This window comes from Petromyzon marinus, chromosome 8 (assembly GCF_048934315.1).
Source record: "Petromyzon marinus isolate PM22_M1 ecotype Great Lakes invasive population chromosome 8, UKy_Petmar_22M1.pri1.0, whole genome shotgun sequence".
Taxonomy (NCBI): Eukaryota; Metazoa; Chordata; class Hyperoartia; order Petromyzontiformes; family Petromyzontidae; genus Petromyzon; species Petromyzon marinus.
In genome coordinates this window covers 14222410-14239003 of record NC_133674.1, presented here as the reverse complement: position 1 = coordinate 14239003, position 16594 = coordinate 14222410, and the positions used below count along the sequence as shown (strand labels likewise).

General features: G+C 51.0%; 1 protein-coding gene across 1 annotated transcript in view; it reads left to right on the top strand.

Annotated features, from left to right (window-relative positions):
• FRAS1 (Fraser extracellular matrix complex subunit 1) overlaps window positions 1-16594 on the top strand; it is a 61054-nt gene that overhangs the window by 27506 nt on the left and 16954 nt on the right. Inside the window, exons 16-35 of the mRNA XM_032949775.2 lie at window positions 366-581; window positions 897-1016; window positions 1372-1551; window positions 2277-2401; window positions 4492-4632; window positions 5147-5395; window positions 6144-6257; window positions 7029-7179; window positions 7468-7627; window positions 8089-8257; window positions 9152-9398; window positions 9868-10079; window positions 10570-10702; window positions 11492-11652; window positions 12046-12193; window positions 13374-13579; window positions 13947-14103; window positions 14665-14865; window positions 15540-15727; window positions 16270-16545. Coding sequence (XP_032805666.2) covers window positions 366-581; window positions 897-1016; window positions 1372-1551; window positions 2277-2401; window positions 4492-4632; window positions 5147-5395; window positions 6144-6257; window positions 7029-7179; window positions 7468-7627; window positions 8089-8257; window positions 9152-9398; window positions 9868-10079; window positions 10570-10702; window positions 11492-11652; window positions 12046-12193; window positions 13374-13579; window positions 13947-14103; window positions 14665-14865; window positions 15540-15727; window positions 16270-16545 — 3554 coding nt within the window. The remainder of the gene's footprint in view (window positions 1-365; window positions 582-896; window positions 1017-1371; window positions 1552-2276; window positions 2402-4491; window positions 4633-5146; window positions 5396-6143; window positions 6258-7028; window positions 7180-7467; window positions 7628-8088; window positions 8258-9151; window positions 9399-9867; window positions 10080-10569; window positions 10703-11491; window positions 11653-12045; window positions 12194-13373; window positions 13580-13946; window positions 14104-14664; window positions 14866-15539; window positions 15728-16269; window positions 16546-16594) is intronic.

Below are 16594 nucleotides of genomic sequence, written 5' to 3'. Positions count from 1 at the left end.
CAGCTGTTATTCATGGTTAGAAACCAATAATATAATTAATTCCCATCAATTCCAGGTCTTTTCTTTGTTCCGCAGAAGATGTGAATAATAGGAAGAAGCCTTGACAGACATTTGTATATTTTTTTTTAACAGATCGATTGGGACCACGGATAATGGACTATGCAATGTGTATCATTATACTTCATAGGGACTGGTGCTACTCCACTACCTCACTGGAGCCCTCGCAGTAGCTTGCGTTTGTCAACTCGAAAGCATTCCCAGAATGAACACCTCCAGTAAAGCTCCTGCGCCCTCCCCCGTGTGCCACGCGGCGTGATTGATGTTGGTGCTCGTCTGTAAGTGCTGCCGCTGCTTGCATTCCCCAGGCTCGGCCGCTACAGTCACGGCCCAGCAGCTGCAAGCCATGGACGTCGACTCGGACACTCTGCAGCTCAAGTTCTTCGTGGTCCGCGACGCGCCCGTGGGCCGTCTGCTGCTCGCCCAAGCCGGGCCCAAAGGTGGCTCGAAGGGCCAGCAAACGCAGCAGCAGGTGTCCGTCAAGGGCCCCGTCAAGAGCTTCACGCAGGCCGATGTCAACAAAGGTACCGGCGGAAAGGCATTTGCGACTCAGTGATTTCTTTGAAATGCACAATCTATCCCAATTACAACTGTGGAGTCGTTCGCTTATTGATTCATTGTAATTGCGGTCGTGGACTTGTTTTTGTTTTGCAGTTGTGTTGTTTCTATCATTGCTATCATCACCATCAGCAACACCATTGCAATGGTCATATTTAGAGAACCTTCTGGCCAGATTATGTATACATTCGTTTTTCAGTATAATCGATTTACTCTCAGTTTATGCGACACGTTGCTCAGTTATTGCCATTGCTGGTAATTGTGCTTCTCCTCTCTGGCAGGGCTGCTTGAGTACAGACACAACAAGGGGGAGGATGGTGGAAGCTTTGCCTTCAAGTTTGACATCGTGGATCAAGAGGGAAACAAGCTCATCGATCAGTCCTTCCACATCACCATCCTAGGTCTTAGATGTTTATACACATAATCCCTGATTATTTGGTCTTGCAAATCAGCACTACAGCCTATTCACGCCATGTTTCAACGAACAGCTATGGTATCGGCAATTGCATTTTCTTTATGTAAATGTACTTTTTTTATGAGCCACTTTTTGCATATTTTTCAAAGACGTATAGTTCAGTTACGTAACGATTCACTCCCCATTTTATTTGACGATGGTGTTCACCTCTTGGTGTCTTGACTTGTAATTTTATTATTTTGTGGTTGGGGTGAATGTAAAAGCTCCGGCGGCTGCCGGGGGTCCACGTGAACCGATCGCGGACAACGTATACGAATCGACTAAATGATCTGTTCTCACAGAGGACCGGCTTCCGCCCGTGGTGGAGGTGAACAAGGAGCTGGTGGTGGAGGAGAACTCCGTGGCCAAGCTGGGCACGGAGTTGCTGTCTGTGACTGACGCGGACACGGAGCCGGGACAGCTGCTCTACCGCGTCGCTCGGGGGCCTTCGCTCGGCCGCCTTGAGATGCTCGCCAATCCGGGTATGGAGACACTCGGGCGGGGGGGGTGGGGGGGTGCCTTGTGCTGTGCACAACAACAGAGGCATGAGCAGTTAATTAACATGGACAGTTGATTCACGTGGCCGCGCTCACAATAAAACAAAGCAACTAGCAATTGACACCTTAAATTAAAACATACATTCAGCAACAGACACAGAGTCGCTTGCTCGGGTGACAAAACGTTGTGGCAATACATTCTAGCCTGGCGAAACACTGAAGAACAGTTTACAACTGGAGGGGGTGTTCAGGAAAGACAAAATGGGAGGGTTGTGGGGGGTCACGTGTGTGGCTTTGTTTGTGCACCTGTGAGTGTGCACATTGTGTGGAGCAGTCGTGAGGTGGATAGCGCACTGCGCTACCAACCCGGCGACACGAGGTTGAATCTCGCTCGCAGCAAATATCGGTGATGAATATCTGAACCGGTGCTGGGCCTCCGCTAGGTCGACTCAGCCATAAAAAACGAGTGCCCGGTGCGGTGTGTAAACATCAGCACTGGGGAGATGAAGATGGCCGGGCGAGGTGTTGGTCACCCACCCCCTCGTGTGCCCGTTCTACGGAACTTCATGGGTGGTCGCTAACAGCACTTTCCCCAACAGCTTGTTTGGGCTGTAAGGGGGGCGAGGGGGTTGGGGGACAATCCTTGTGTGTTTTTAGTGTGTGTGTGCACACGTGAATTAACTGTGTGCATGTGCGGGCTCTGTCCGCAGGCCGGGCGGTCACGGCGTTCTCGCAGGCGGACCTGGCTGCGCGGCGCGTGCAGTACGTGCACACGAGCTCGCAGGAGAAGCACGACGACGACTTCACCTTCACCGTGTCCGACGGCAGCAACGAGGCGAGCGGCCCGCCGCGGCAAACAACACGCCCCACCGTGGCCCACCATGGCCCACCGTGGCCCACCGTGGCCCACCGTGGCCCACCGCCGCCCACCGTGGCCCACCGTGGCCCACCGTGGCCCACCGCCGCCCACCGTGGCCCACCGTGGCCTACAGCGGGGAGCGGGCCGTTGGGCACGAAACCGCCACCCACTCTGTACACGTTCGCTCGCAAGTAGTGTGTAAGCTCGGACGATGGGCGATTTTTTTCTCTCGGATGTAGCAAAAAGCAAAAACATCGAGGAGACTTTCAGCACCGAATTGACCCTTCTCTCCCTGTTTAAAATAACCCCAGGACCGGTGTAATTGATCATTTACAGAGTATTATTATTATTCACAAGTATAAACCAATTGTAAACATATGTAATATATTAAGATATAAGCACATATTAACATCATAATAATTATATCATTTATATTTGTTGTCCCATGAATACAAACTGCATTACATAAATCGGTGTAGCACGTAGACATCAGATAAAATCAAAATGAAATGAATATACAGCTCAAGTAAATTGTTTTTGCGCGTGTTGCCAAGCTGTTCCATTTATAACCAGCTGGCACTATCCAGAGGGTCATTGAGGAGTGACACATGACGTGAGCGAAGTGCACCACAGTCATCACCGTAGTATTTATATCCTGCAGCGCAAAGCCTTTGATTTACACTACGTGGGAAAATGTACAGCGGCCAGGATTTTTGAGATGCTAGGGCTGCCTTTTCACAAGACCCTTTCCCAATAAACCTCCGCCTGAAATAGCTGGATGGGTAACCCAAGCAGATCCATGACCTCAGTGTCTTAAAACCAATCCAGTCCTTTCAGGTGGTATGCAAGTAATCTCACAAATTTCGTTTACTAAACTAATTGTTTATGCTGGATCAAAGGATATATATATCACGTTTATAGTGTACCACGTTTGCTTTGAATGGCTAATGTTGCAATTTTTTTGCTATTTAGTACTTGGAATTTGGCCTGCATCTCTTACTTAAACACTTGAGTTTTTAGTTTCATTTCCTTGAGTTTATTCCGTCGACGTCTGTTTACATCACTCCCGTCTTCCCACCGGTTTGGCTATTTTCAGCATTGCACTGGGAGTCACACTGGGTGATGTTGCTTGTGACTTTAATCCCATGTAAGGATGCTAATGTCCAACTGCATGTGCCAAACGTATCGGTGGCCACATTTCTAAATGAATTTTTATCACACGATCCTTAACTGTTTTAAAAGGAAAGCAGCTGTCATAGTATCTTGGGGTGGTGGGGGGGTTTCTGATTTGTTTTTCACACATTCGTTCAGGCGCTTCAAATTGCGCTTATTGGTGGAGTGGGGCCACGCAAATGCAATTACACAGGGCCCCCGTTTGGAAAGTGGTCATGGAATGCATGCTGCTAGGTGATCATGTCATCTAGTGGAGTCAGTGAATTCACGATATCCCTTCTCTTTGCACGCGTGGTTAGCGAACACCCGCAGCAATGTGGTGTTATACTTCTGATATGCACTAAACATCGCTGCACGTGTGATTGGCGTACTCTTTGCGACTTTGTGCTTCAGTATTGACGCGCATTACCCGCCAGTGTGCTACTTGATTGGCGCATTACTGGAATGTTGTTTTCCTCAAATGCGTTTGCGACTCCGTGTCTGCAGTGTTATGATTTATGTGCTGAATTACTTTTTTTCTCACCAAGGTCCTCCGCGGGTCATTCTTGTTAAAGAGCCGACGGCTGAATGTTTCTTATCTGCGTCAACAAATAAATTCAACAACAACAGTGAAACGTAACCAAACGTGTCTTGCAAAAGTGGCAAGAGACACGGCGAGCGCCAAAACAACACGAGCAGTGCGCTCCAAAACCCGAGTTTGACAATACCGGAACCGGTCCTGGGTTCTCCTCCAGGCTGACCCAGACATAAAATTATTACCTGATATCAATGTGGTATGGTGCGGTGCTATTGCTGGCTTTAATAGGTTCTCGCTAACAGTGTTTGCCCTATCAAGCCTGCAAACGCTTTCATGTGGGGGGAGATCTTTGACTGTGTGTGCGTGCGTGCGCCAGGTGAGACAGACGATGCGGATCCGCATCGCGCCCGTGGACGATTCGCTGCCCGTGGTGCAGAGCCTCGGCATGCGCGTGCAGGAGGGCGTGCGCAAGCCCATCACCGAGTTCGAGCTCAAGGCCACAGACGCCGACACGCAGGTTGGCCCCGCTGCCCTCCAAGTAGTTACGAATTGTGGTAATGTGGTGGAATTGAAAAGTACGAGCTGTTGCCGTGTGTATGTATGTTGAACTTCTTTTGCACCGTACGTTGCCAACCATGCTAATCGGAGCTATCCAGTGGTAATAAGCAGTGGCGTAGCTATCAAGGGTGCAGGAGGTGCAATTGCGCTTGGGCTCACGAGGCGGAGGGGTCCAGGTTACCAGGTTATGATGAGGGGGGTGTATTTTGACAGGTGGGCCCCCCTTTCATGACTTGCACCAGGGCCAATGCCAACCACGCTACGCTACTGCTAATAATTATTATTGTATTTACGCACGAGAGGGTTTTTTAACACGATGGTTGCACGTTTCGGTGACTTAACTAACACAGCACACGCTCGAAGTCGGGTGTAACCCGCGTGAAATTTTCCACATCTGTATGCTACATTTAAAACGTGACGATTTTTTGTGTTCATTATTAACGGACACCCGCGTTGCATCAACCATCCGACAGCCGGACTCCATCACGTTCACGGTGGTGCAGCCACCGCGACACGGCGCCATCGAGCGCGGGACCGGAGGAGGGGCAGGGGGCCTGGCCGGCGCTGGCTGGCAGGCGGCCTCCACCTTCACCATGGAGGACGTGTACCAGGGCCGCGTGAGCTACAGCCACGACGGCTCCAACACGCTGCGCGACAACTTCGCGTTCACCGTCGGCGACGGCACCAACCCCTTGTTCGTGCTCAGGGAGGGCAGTGCTGAGGTGGGCGGATTGGTCAGGCGGGGGGCCGCTCTTCGCCGCGTCGTTACGTTTCCACTGAGCGTGACCGTTTATTGAGGGGTTCCGTTGAGGCGCAGGATACTGCCCTGGTGTAATGGTTTGCACACTGGACTTGCGCTCGAGAGGTGGCCGGTTCAATCTTCTGGTGCAGCACTTGAAACAGTTGGGAAAGTTTCTTAAATCCTTCCGCCTCTGTTCACCCAGCACCGTAAATGGGTACACCGCAGTCGATCGCTAGGTCTCGTGCAGTGAAGTAAAGGGTAGCTACTCTGACCTTTTCCAAGACATCGAGCCTGTTTGGAAGGGTCGGCCTCACTAGGTGGTGCACCCTCCTGCACGCCCTGGCTAGGGTGTTTGTTGCGTGGCAATCCAACTGACATAGTGCGAGGCCCAGGAGGCAGGTATTATATATATTATATATATACAAGGCCTGGGCCTTAGTTTTAGTAGCTTTCTGTACAGTAAAATTTTTAATACTTAAACACATGCAACAAAAAAACTCGCAGCAATTGTAATGATCTCTTTGTTTGCACATTATTTACAAATCCTTGTTTTGTGAACTCACCGTCCTGCTTTGAACTCCCACAGCCACTGGTAAATATGATGAGGAGAGACCAATGCAATTGACCAGCGATAACTCGGTGTACCGACGTTAGTGCGTTGGATAATTATTGGCGAGGAGAGGATTGAGTGGGACTGCTCGTTGTTAACATGTGCGCCGTCGTTCCAGGTGGTGACGGCTTTGCCTCAGAAGTTCCAGATTGAAATCCTCCCGGTGGATGATGGCACACCCCGTATCGTGACGAACCTGGGCCTGCAGTGGCTTGAGTACATCGAGGGCAAGGTGAGGGTCTTGAAGGTTTCCACCTTTTTGTGGAGGCTGCTCTTAAGCCACATGTCGACCACCACTATGAAGGGTGCTGGCTAGGTTCACAGGCTGCCTTAATCAGAAATTTTCTCTGTAGCCCTCACCTGGCTGACTCTCTGATAAACGGATTAGCAGGCTTTTATCTGGGCCACCCTCAGAACCAGTTGTGATGCCAAAGGGTCAATGTAAAACTGAGATGCACAGTCGGTAGCATCCCTCGCTAAGATCAACTTTAGGGTTGTGTTTTTGTATTAATAAAGCACACGCTGGAAAATTACAAAAGTTATAGATGTTCGCGAGAGATAGCAAAACCTCACCCGAGCCAGCGGAGGAGAGACTGGTGGAGCGAAGGGGACATTAAATTATCTTTTTCACTTTTGATCTTGGAACACTACGTGGGCCATTCACTAAGTGGGCTCTGGAAAATAGTTGTGGAAATGTAGCAGAAGGCACCAATTACCCCATAATTTACATGCAAGTGCTTTCCTTGTTTTGAGTTCACGGAGGGGTAATGCTGCCAGCTCAACATGGAGGCATCTCAATGTAACACAGAGGCATTTTGGTCGTTATCAACATTGCATAAATTAGTAATTGCAGGTGATTTTAAAATTATAGCTTTTTGGGTCAAAACAAAACTGTGTGCTCTTGTAAATTATCTCCATTACCAGCTCATTTGCGGGTGTGGAGTGTGGACAGGAGTTAATGGAGGCGTTATTAAAATACTGTGTATATTTTTCCCATTGACAGGCAGCCAATCACATCACCAAAAAGGAGCTGTTGACCCTTGACCCTGACACGGATGATACCCAGCTGGTGTATGAAGTGACCTCTAACCCCAAGCATGGACACCTAGAGAACAAGCTGAAGCCCGGCGTTCCCGTGAAAGCCTTCACCCAAGGTGTCATGCTTACTCTTGAACATCAACACAAGCTTAGTGTGCAGAGAGCATCCTTGAAAGAAAAACAGCCCAAAATGTACTTTCTTATAGATGGATACCTACGCTATGTGGGTTAATGTATCTGCCGCTTTGCGTGAGCCCGTGTTGTACAATGCTGCTATAATTGATATGCTATAATTGATATGGACACTACACTACGTACATGCGAACTTGGCGAGCGAATGCATGCATCCCTCGAGTTGGAGGTGCCACCTGCCTGAACCCCAGCTGTTTTTTTCGGCCACACAGAGGAGGTGAACCTGGGCGTGCTGCGCTACGTGCTGGAGGAAGGCAAAGTTGAGGAGACCGTGGACTCGTTCCGTTTCTCGGTGCGCGACAGCAAGCCCAACGTGGTCAGCGATAACGTGTTCCACATCCAGTGGTCCATCATCAGCTTCCAGCACCGCAGGTTTGACAAACAAAGACAAAGATCGCCCCCTCCCCCCACCTACATAGCCTCAGCAGACTGTCGGGGCAAGTGCTGTTAACGGGCACCCGTGAAGGCAGTGGGAGGCGCTCTTTCTACAGAAATGTAGCCATGTCATTATGTGGGTTAACTCTAAATCAATTACCAATTGTAATATTGGTGGTCAAAGCCTACATTTTAATTGATGCGACTGGAATACCGTATTTAAATAGACTATAGTGATATATATAAAGTATGGTTAAACAGCTCCCATGAATGATGACGTCAGAGGGCTTTCATCCAGCGAAAGAAGTGCTGCAAATTTTTTTTAAAAAATTAAATATTATTTACATGATCTTTGAAGAAGAAAAAAACGTCTTCTAAATGAGACATTAAAGTCAATTGGATGTCTCCCACGTTAGATGTTAATCGCTGCTCGCTGACTCCGTCTTCGTCTCGTCCAGGTACAACGCGAGCGAGACAGCGGGCACGGTCAGCGTGACGGTGAAACGGCGAGGGAACCTCAACCAGTACGCCATCGTGCTGTGCCGCACCGAGCCCGGCACGGCCACGTCCTCCTCCGGCGCCGGCTCACGGCGCGGCGCTCACGACTACGTTGAGTACGCGGCGCAGGTGAGGAAACAAAACAACATTTTTTACCAATTTTTATTTATTTTACCAGGTGAAGCCAACTGAGCTGTACAGCTCTTTTGCAGAAGTGACCTGGCCACAAATGACAGCTCAACGACGTGGCTTGTCACGTAGAAATGTATAGCAGCCAAATACTCTGAATGCATGTTTCTAAATGTGGAGGGATGAAACCGGAGGACTGGGGAAAATCCACGTGATGATGGGGAGAACATGCAAACTCCAAATATACAGCAGCAGGCGTCAGGGTCAGGATCGAACCCACGACCTCCTGTATACTAGGCGAGGTAGTTTACATCTCGCCACCGTGGCGAGGACCCCGCAGCACGGCACACGGCAACATGAGCCCCCCTCCCGGTCCCGCACGCACAAAGTCTGAACGCTGGTTAATCATGCAACCTTAGGGGTCCAGTTTATCACGAATGCATGCCGATCACACATAGTATGCTCTTTGGAATAACACTGCTTTAAGGCGATTGATAAAACTTACTCAGACTTAAGGATGGATTCCAAACATCTGCCAGTGACCATTTCCAGGTCTTTGGGCCAGAGTGCCTGAAACTGCGGCTGGCCGCACGAGGCTTACTGCACATGTTTACGCTCGGGTCCAGCAGTACGTGGTGGATCACCACGGGCTGCGGGTCACAGGTGGCGTCAGTTGGGGTTCGTTGAGGCTGGTACATGCAGTGGTTGTGGGATCCATCATTGCATCGCTCCCACACGAAAAGCACCGACTCGGAGCTGGCATCCACAACGAGGCGCCTGGCCCGGCGCGTAAAGCTGAATAATCCCTGAAACGCGAACACGGGAAGATTCCTGACACGGGTGCGCCTGCCACCCCCCCCCCACCCCCCCCCACCCCCCCCTCGACGAGCGCAGGTGCAGTTCGAGGAGCGCGAGGACACCAAGACGTGCACCATCATCGTGAACGACGACGCCGTGTTCGAGGGGGAGGAGCGCTTCGGCGTGGAGCTCAGCATGCCGGCGTACGCGCTGCTGGGCGAGCGTACACGCGCCACCGTCGCCATCAACGACACGGAGGACGAGCCCACGCTGCAGTTCGACACGCGCCTCTACCGCGTCAACGAGAGCGACGGCACCCTGCAGGCCACCGTCATCCGCAAGGGTGCGCCCCTTGTTGTTGTCGTTGTTGTTGTCGTTGTTGTTGTCGTTGTTGTCGTTGTTGTTGTTGCTGCGCTTGTGCGCTCCCACGTCTACGCTTTCCACCTTCATGAACCCGCACTGACCGGCATGGTGAATTTCGGTTATATGACCCCCCCCCCAACCTCCTCTCGCGAATCACGTGGTATGGGGAGGCCTTCATCCAGCAGTGGATTTACAGAACGGACGTACATGTACGTGAACGTTAAGGTAACCAGGAAAGGCGGGCTACAGTACGTATGTATGTAGAGCTTCGTTCGCACCGTACGTAGCCAACTGTGCTCATCGGAGGTTCGGGGGGGGGGGTGTCGGGGGGGGGGGGGGAAGGACAAGAAGAAACTTACCACAAAGCAGTTTGGGGAGCGAGTTGCGCGAGACCCTGACCCTCGTGGCGCACCGCACGGCCTGGCCCCGCCCTCCGTCTCCTGTCACAGGAGACGCGGGCAGCACGGTGTCGGCCGTGTGCCACACTCTGTCGGGCTCCGCGCGGGGCAGCGGCGCGGGGCTCCTGGCGAGCGGCTCCGACTTCGTGTCGCGGCAGCTCGGCGAAGAGTCGCGCCTCGTGCTCGCGCCCGGCGTCACGGCCGCCTCCTGCGCCGTCACCGTCGTGGACGACAGCGAGAGCGAGCTCGAGGAGGACTTCCAGGTACGGGGAGGGTGGCCCCCCACGCCGGTTCCGGCCTCTCCCTGCGGTCACATTTATTCAGGAAGGCCCTGCACGTCACATTGGCGCGCGCGTTTTTGCCTATTGGTAGGCGATGGAGTGAATGGTCCGCACGCATGTGTTCACGAACCCGCTCCTGGGCCACGACACAGCACGGTGTGTCTGTGTGTGCGAGAGTTACATCTCCTCCAACACGGGACCTTATGACATTGACGAGTGCAGTCCAACAGAGTGGATTGCGTTCTTGGAACGAGTCGAATATATTTGTGCAGCCAGGCGTTAATTCTCATTGCGTGTGTGCCACCTAGTGCTGCGCGCGTGTGTGTGTAAGGGGTGTCCATGTGTAAATGAGAAATGCATGGGGGGGGCCCCCCTCTCTTTACCTCTGTTGTGTGCATTCACTGTTTGCACGTACGCGTGTGTAACTTCTTCCGCACCATACGTAGCCAACCGCCGCTGCCTCTGTTGCTAGGTGGCTCTGGCGGAGCCGTCTCCCAACGCGCGTCTGGGAGAGCGCACGACGGCTCGCGTTGTCATCGCCGGCCCCAACGACGCCTCCCTCGTCCACCTGGGAGACTCGGCCTTCAGCGTCAGCGAAGACGCAGGTGCGGCAATTCAACGTTGGCCGGTCATCTCCGATTGCTAATTGAGTACCGTATTTCAGGGGATTCACACCGGGCAAAATTAAATGTTTAAAATTGTTTACAATGTTCCCCGACGATAAGTATTTGTGTTGCGTGACAAAACGTAATGAGTTGTTGGTGTACCCAACTAATATGATTCCGATTCAGTTTGCGTGAAGTACACGTTGGTTTTTTGTTGGAAGAGTTACCCAGAACTTTATATGCGCATTTTTCCTCGATTGTCAACGAGGTGCCACTGTGATCAGAGCCAAACAGAAGCACAAGAGTTTAAATATCGGGCAGGGTTCCCACTTAGCCCATCATCTGTCCGCATTCAATACAATGAGCAGCACTTCATAGAAAATGAGCAGTGAATACTCTGGCAATACTTGTCCCCATAATAGATGGATGTGTGGACATTCCGCAAGTGGCGAAGGGTTACAAATGGACACAAGTTCGACTTCATTGCTCATACGAGCAGGGATCCACTTCAACTTGACTTAACTTTGACGAAGCTCTTTTTAAAAATTAATAACAACAGTTTTGTATTTCTCAACTGGTGACTCACTCGTGGTGCCTGCGGACGTAACCTGCACGTCAAGGATTGGACCATTCTCCCACTCGCCCATCGCCCGCCGACCCTTTTTGTTAATTTTATTTCTCGCTCGGTTGATGAACTTCGCGTGTTTCGCCGACGCGAGGCTCCCTCGTAATAACGACGACGGCGGCGACGACGACGATGACGGCGATCTGCGTGTCACCACCACGCAGGCACGGTGGACGTTCCCGTTGTGCGGGAGGGATCGGATCTGTCGGCGGCCGCCTCGGTGTGGTGCGCCACCCGTCCCTCGGAGCCCCTCTCCGCCACTCCGGCCATCGACTACGTGGCCACCTCACGCCAGGTCCTCTTCGCTCCCGGGAGGCGGGACGGGGTGAGGTGCCCAATTTACACACCCCGTCGTGTGCAACCAGACGCGTCTCGGTCGTGTTACCAGCAAGGGAATGTTTCCAGTGATGAAACGCATTGGCGACGCGCAGCAGATCTAGTGTGTGCATTGTTTGTTGATAGAACATTAGCGTGGGAATGATTTAAAATGCTTCATTGTACTGTACCGGAAGTTGCGGTTCAATGTAAATGTTTTTGAAACCTTTCCAAAAAGACATTTTAATGTGCTTTGTTATTACGTAAATGGAAACTGTTTCATTCATTTAGTATAGTTAAACAATAAACGATATGATCAACAGTTTTACTACCATCGTTATTTCAACTTTGACTGTGTGCTGCTTTTGTTTAACTCTAATGAATTATGTTAACGCTCCTTCAGACCTGCACAATCACGATCCTGGACGACACGCAGCACCCGGTGATCGAGGGCGGCGAGACGTTTGTGGTGTTCCTGAGCTCGCCGCAGGGCGTGCAGCTCACAGAACCGTCCCACGCTACCGTGCTGATCAATGACACCTATCAGGACAGTGAGTAACTTACCTCGAGAGAGGCCCACAACCACACTTCTGTGCACACAGGCACGCACACGGGCACGCACACGGACATGCACACGGACATGCACACGGACATGCACACAAGATCCCCAATCCAGCCTGTGTCAACCCCATTCCAAAAGCACCTGCACTCATCCTCCGTTTCGCCTGTGTGTCTCTGGGGCGTTTGCCGCTTGTTGGAGATGTTTGCTGTTCTAGCCAAGCGGCTCCCCCCGGTTTATACTGCGGCTGTATTTTCCGAAAAGTACGAACCGTCTTGCTTTGCAGCGGTCGTTAAGGATCTCATGACATTATTTGAAAAAATGTGCCAGCGTCACGGTCCAATTTTTTGCCAAAAAATGTTTTGCATGCAAATGACCTAATTTGGTTAAAAAAAAATTAAACCATGCAGCAACATTGCCCCCTACTGTGCAACTACTTTAGGTCTTCGCTCATTTACCAGCTTCACATTCCCTATTGCCGTACAAAAACTGGAGGAAGAGCTTTTGCTATTGATGCCCCCAGGGTCTGGAATGCTATTGCCAATAAACTGCAACTTGAATCACTACCTATGAGATCTTCACTCAAAACTGCTCTAGAGGAGTTGTACAACCCTAGCTGCCACTGCTATTCAGTGGCCTAAATTATGGCCCTAGATTTTGGTGTTATAATTTATTTATGTAGTTTATTGTTAAAAATTCCGTCACAGTCCCTATGATCACTGTTACATTGCATTTATGGCTTTTATTTTGGTGATTTCGAAAAGTTTTTTTTGTTTTGGCCATGTTTTTGTTTATTGTAGTACGGAGTTAGACTGATGGCCTTAATCTTAGTTGTCTTGTGGTTGTTGTTGTTGTTTGACTTGCATCCCACTGGGATTTTTGCACATAGGGTTGGTGTACGGTGCTATTTCAGGAATATTTTGATATTTTTTTTCCTGTATTTTCTGTTTGCACAGTCACAAAATCACTTTAAGATGTTTTCTTGTTCATGTTTTTTGTTTGTTGCGGTTGCACCCGATTCAAGAGCCGAATGGCTCACAGGGCTATACAAAAATAAATGAAACTATGAACTATGAACTATGACATCCTCCGTGACACTTAGCGCCTCCGCGGGAGCCCTAAGTATGGCACCGATACGAAATGTGTTAACGATTTGATTTTATTCTATTTAGTTCCCAGCGTGCAGTTTGGCAAGGAGGGCTACGCGGTGCAGGAGAGCGAGGGCTCCATCTCGGTGCCCGTGCTGCGCAGCGGCGATCTCAGCGCGCAGTCGTCCGTGCGCTGCTTCACACGCCGTGGCTCGGCGCGCGTCGATCACGACTACACGGAGCGGCCAGACACGGATGCCTCCCGCATCACCTTCCTGCCCGGCGAGAAGGTGGGTAACTCGCCAGGCACTGCCGCCCCGCAGGCAACCGCCATGCTGCTGCGGCCTGTTGAGTCTCGAACAAATGCACTGCCACGTGTGTACAATGTGGACGCAACATGTGAATAGAGCACCACCGGCAAGGTTGATTAAAACGTTCGTGAGTAAATAGATGTGGGAATACGACTGGTTCGTGCGCAAAGTTGAACTGTCGTGTGCAGCCTGCAGAACTGGCATTTTGGATCTTTGATATCTGCAGTCGCTATATGTAAATGCTTTTTTTTATGGAGGTGCTGTTTATAAATACCCGTGAGAGTTCTTTGATGATCCCATGAGACTGTGAGCTAAAACACTTTTCACCTTTCTGTTGGTTTTTAAGACCAAAAATTGCACTGTGAGAATTGTGGACGACACGGAGTTTGAGGGCGATGAGGAATTCCGTTTGCACCTGGGCTCGGCGCTTGGCTCACAATCGTCTGGTGCCAAGATCGGCAAGAATGACGTCGCCATCATCACCATCACCAACGAGGAAGATGGTAAGACGAAAACTTGCTTGATTGCCAAGGATCTATCACTTATGATTTTGTATATTCAGCCTGTTTGGAAACGTCTGAATTTCATGCAAAATGTAACTTTATGGTACTCAATATTTGTTGCTAATTGTGAGAGTTTAGCATCCAGAGTGCATTTTTTATTCAGTGTTAAAATCATTGTTGATTTTTCACCAAGCAGTGCTTTTTTTTCCTGAACCACTTGACGATGACCATGGGACTGAGTTGACCCTGGCCGCTTTCTATGAAACCAGCATTTGACAAACAGTTAATGGCAGAGATGACTGGCTTTTGCCGTCAGCTGGCAGATACATATGCACGTGCAGTGTTTGCGTTTCGGGTTTGATTGGCCTAACAGTGGTGTCATAAATTGAAACTTTAAAAATCCATAACGTTCACAAATCAAGAAAAATAGAAACGTTTCCAAAAAAAAGAGGCCACCAAGGGGTCCAAGTGCATTATATAATCACGTGCAATAGCATCTCCTGACTGTTCACGAATTCGAAATAATCCACAGTCCCGGTTAACTTGTTTTCTTCAACGCAGCTCCCACCATTCAGTTTGAAGAGGCGAGCTACCAGGTGCGCGAGCCGTCCGGCCCAGACGGCATGGCCATCCTCACCATCCTCGTGCTCCGCTCGGGCGACCGCAACAAGACCTCCAAGGTGCGCTGCAGCACCCGCGATGGATCGGCGCAGTCCGGAATGGACTACAACCCCAAGAGCCGCATCCTCAAGTTCCTGCCCGGTGGGTCTTCACGAGTGGCCAAGTTTGTGTCAGATGCCTCTGTCGGTGGTCTTCGTTGATCTTTAATAGTTACGTCTGCCGGCTTGACTGTAGCGGGTGCGAAGTGGTTTTGCCAAAGGCTTCATTGTTTATGTTGCGTGAGAGGCTCCCCAAAGGTTGGTATTTAATTATTTAAGATTCTTCTCTGCCAAATTCTTTCCAATGTCAAACATTTGTTGATATGGTCAAATCCACGGCAATGGAATCATAGCAAAGAACACACAATCACAAAATGCAACACAAGTATCATATGAGCCTTTATAGTTTACGAAGCTGTCAAATATAAACCACCAACACAAAGACGCCTGTATAGCCTTAACAGACTGTTGGGGCAAGTGCTGTTAGCGAGCACCTAATGAAGGCCTGCACATTGAGGGGGTGGGTGGCCAATACCACACATGGCCATCATCGTTTTCCCAGTGGCGATGTTCACACACCACACCGGGTACTCATTTGAGGCCGAGTCGACCCAGGGGAGGCCCAGGACCGGTACAGATAATCGTCACCTGGTGTTGGCCACGAGCGGGAATCGTTCGTGGCCAAAGCGCTACACCGCCGCTGCTGCCCACCCATATAAACTGCAATCCTGAAGAGAGCCTCATCCTCCTCGCTTGCCGTCGCTCCGCGTGACGCAGGCGTGGAGCAGATGGAGTTCCCCGTGGAGATCCTGGCCAATGAGGACCGCGAGTGGCACGAGTCCTTCTCCGTGGTGCTCGGGCCGGACGACCCCGTGGAGGCCGTGCTGGGAGACGTCACCACGGCCACGGTCACCATCCTGGACCAGGAGGCCACAGGCAGCCTCATTCTGCCAGCCCCGCCGATCGTACGTGATGGTGGACCGCGGCCTCCCTGCTCTTAGTGCAACACCCGTCACGGATCGCAGTGAAATTAAGAGGCGGTGCGCGCTCTGTCCCGTTTGCTGAACATTTTAGGTCGTGCACGAGACTTTTAAGTCACGGGCAAGCGCGTCAGAAATGGCACTTGTAACGCACGGCTTGCCATTTTATGGCGCTGTAGAAGTTGCCATTATTATTATTATTGGTTAGAGCACTGAGATATCACTCCCTTACGTTTCATTGTCAATGCAGTGACCTATCTGCAATGCTATGATGGAGCATCCGACTGATTTTAAAGTGTTTGGTTTTTGTCATGAACAAACCTTTACATTCACATTGGATAGGCAGAACACAGTTATTGGCGTGCATCCACCCGATGACAAATACCTGTGTTTTTAGTTTTTATCACGAATCGTAGATTGCTACGTATTGAACATCCTCTTACAGATCTAAGCGCTGCTGCCCCCATATAACTTTCACCGAGTAACACCTTCCCTGCCCGCCCGCCTGCCCGCCCTCGCCACCCTAGGTGGTTTCCCTCGCCGACTACGACAGCGTCGAGGAGGTGATGAAGGAGGGCTCCAAGAAGGACCCATCGCCGGGCTACCCGCTGGTGTGCGTCACCCCGTGCGACTCGCACTACCCCAAGTACTCGCTCACGCGCGAGCGCTGCGAGGAGGCGGGCATCAATCAGTCGGCGCTGTACTTCAGCTGGGAGGTGTCGTCCCCCACGGACGCCAACGGAGCTCGCTCGCCCTTCGAGACGGTCACCGACCACACTCCGTTCACGAGCGTCAACCACAAGGTGGGCGAGGGGGGGGGGTGGAATACCCAACGCAGGGGCCGCTCCCTGG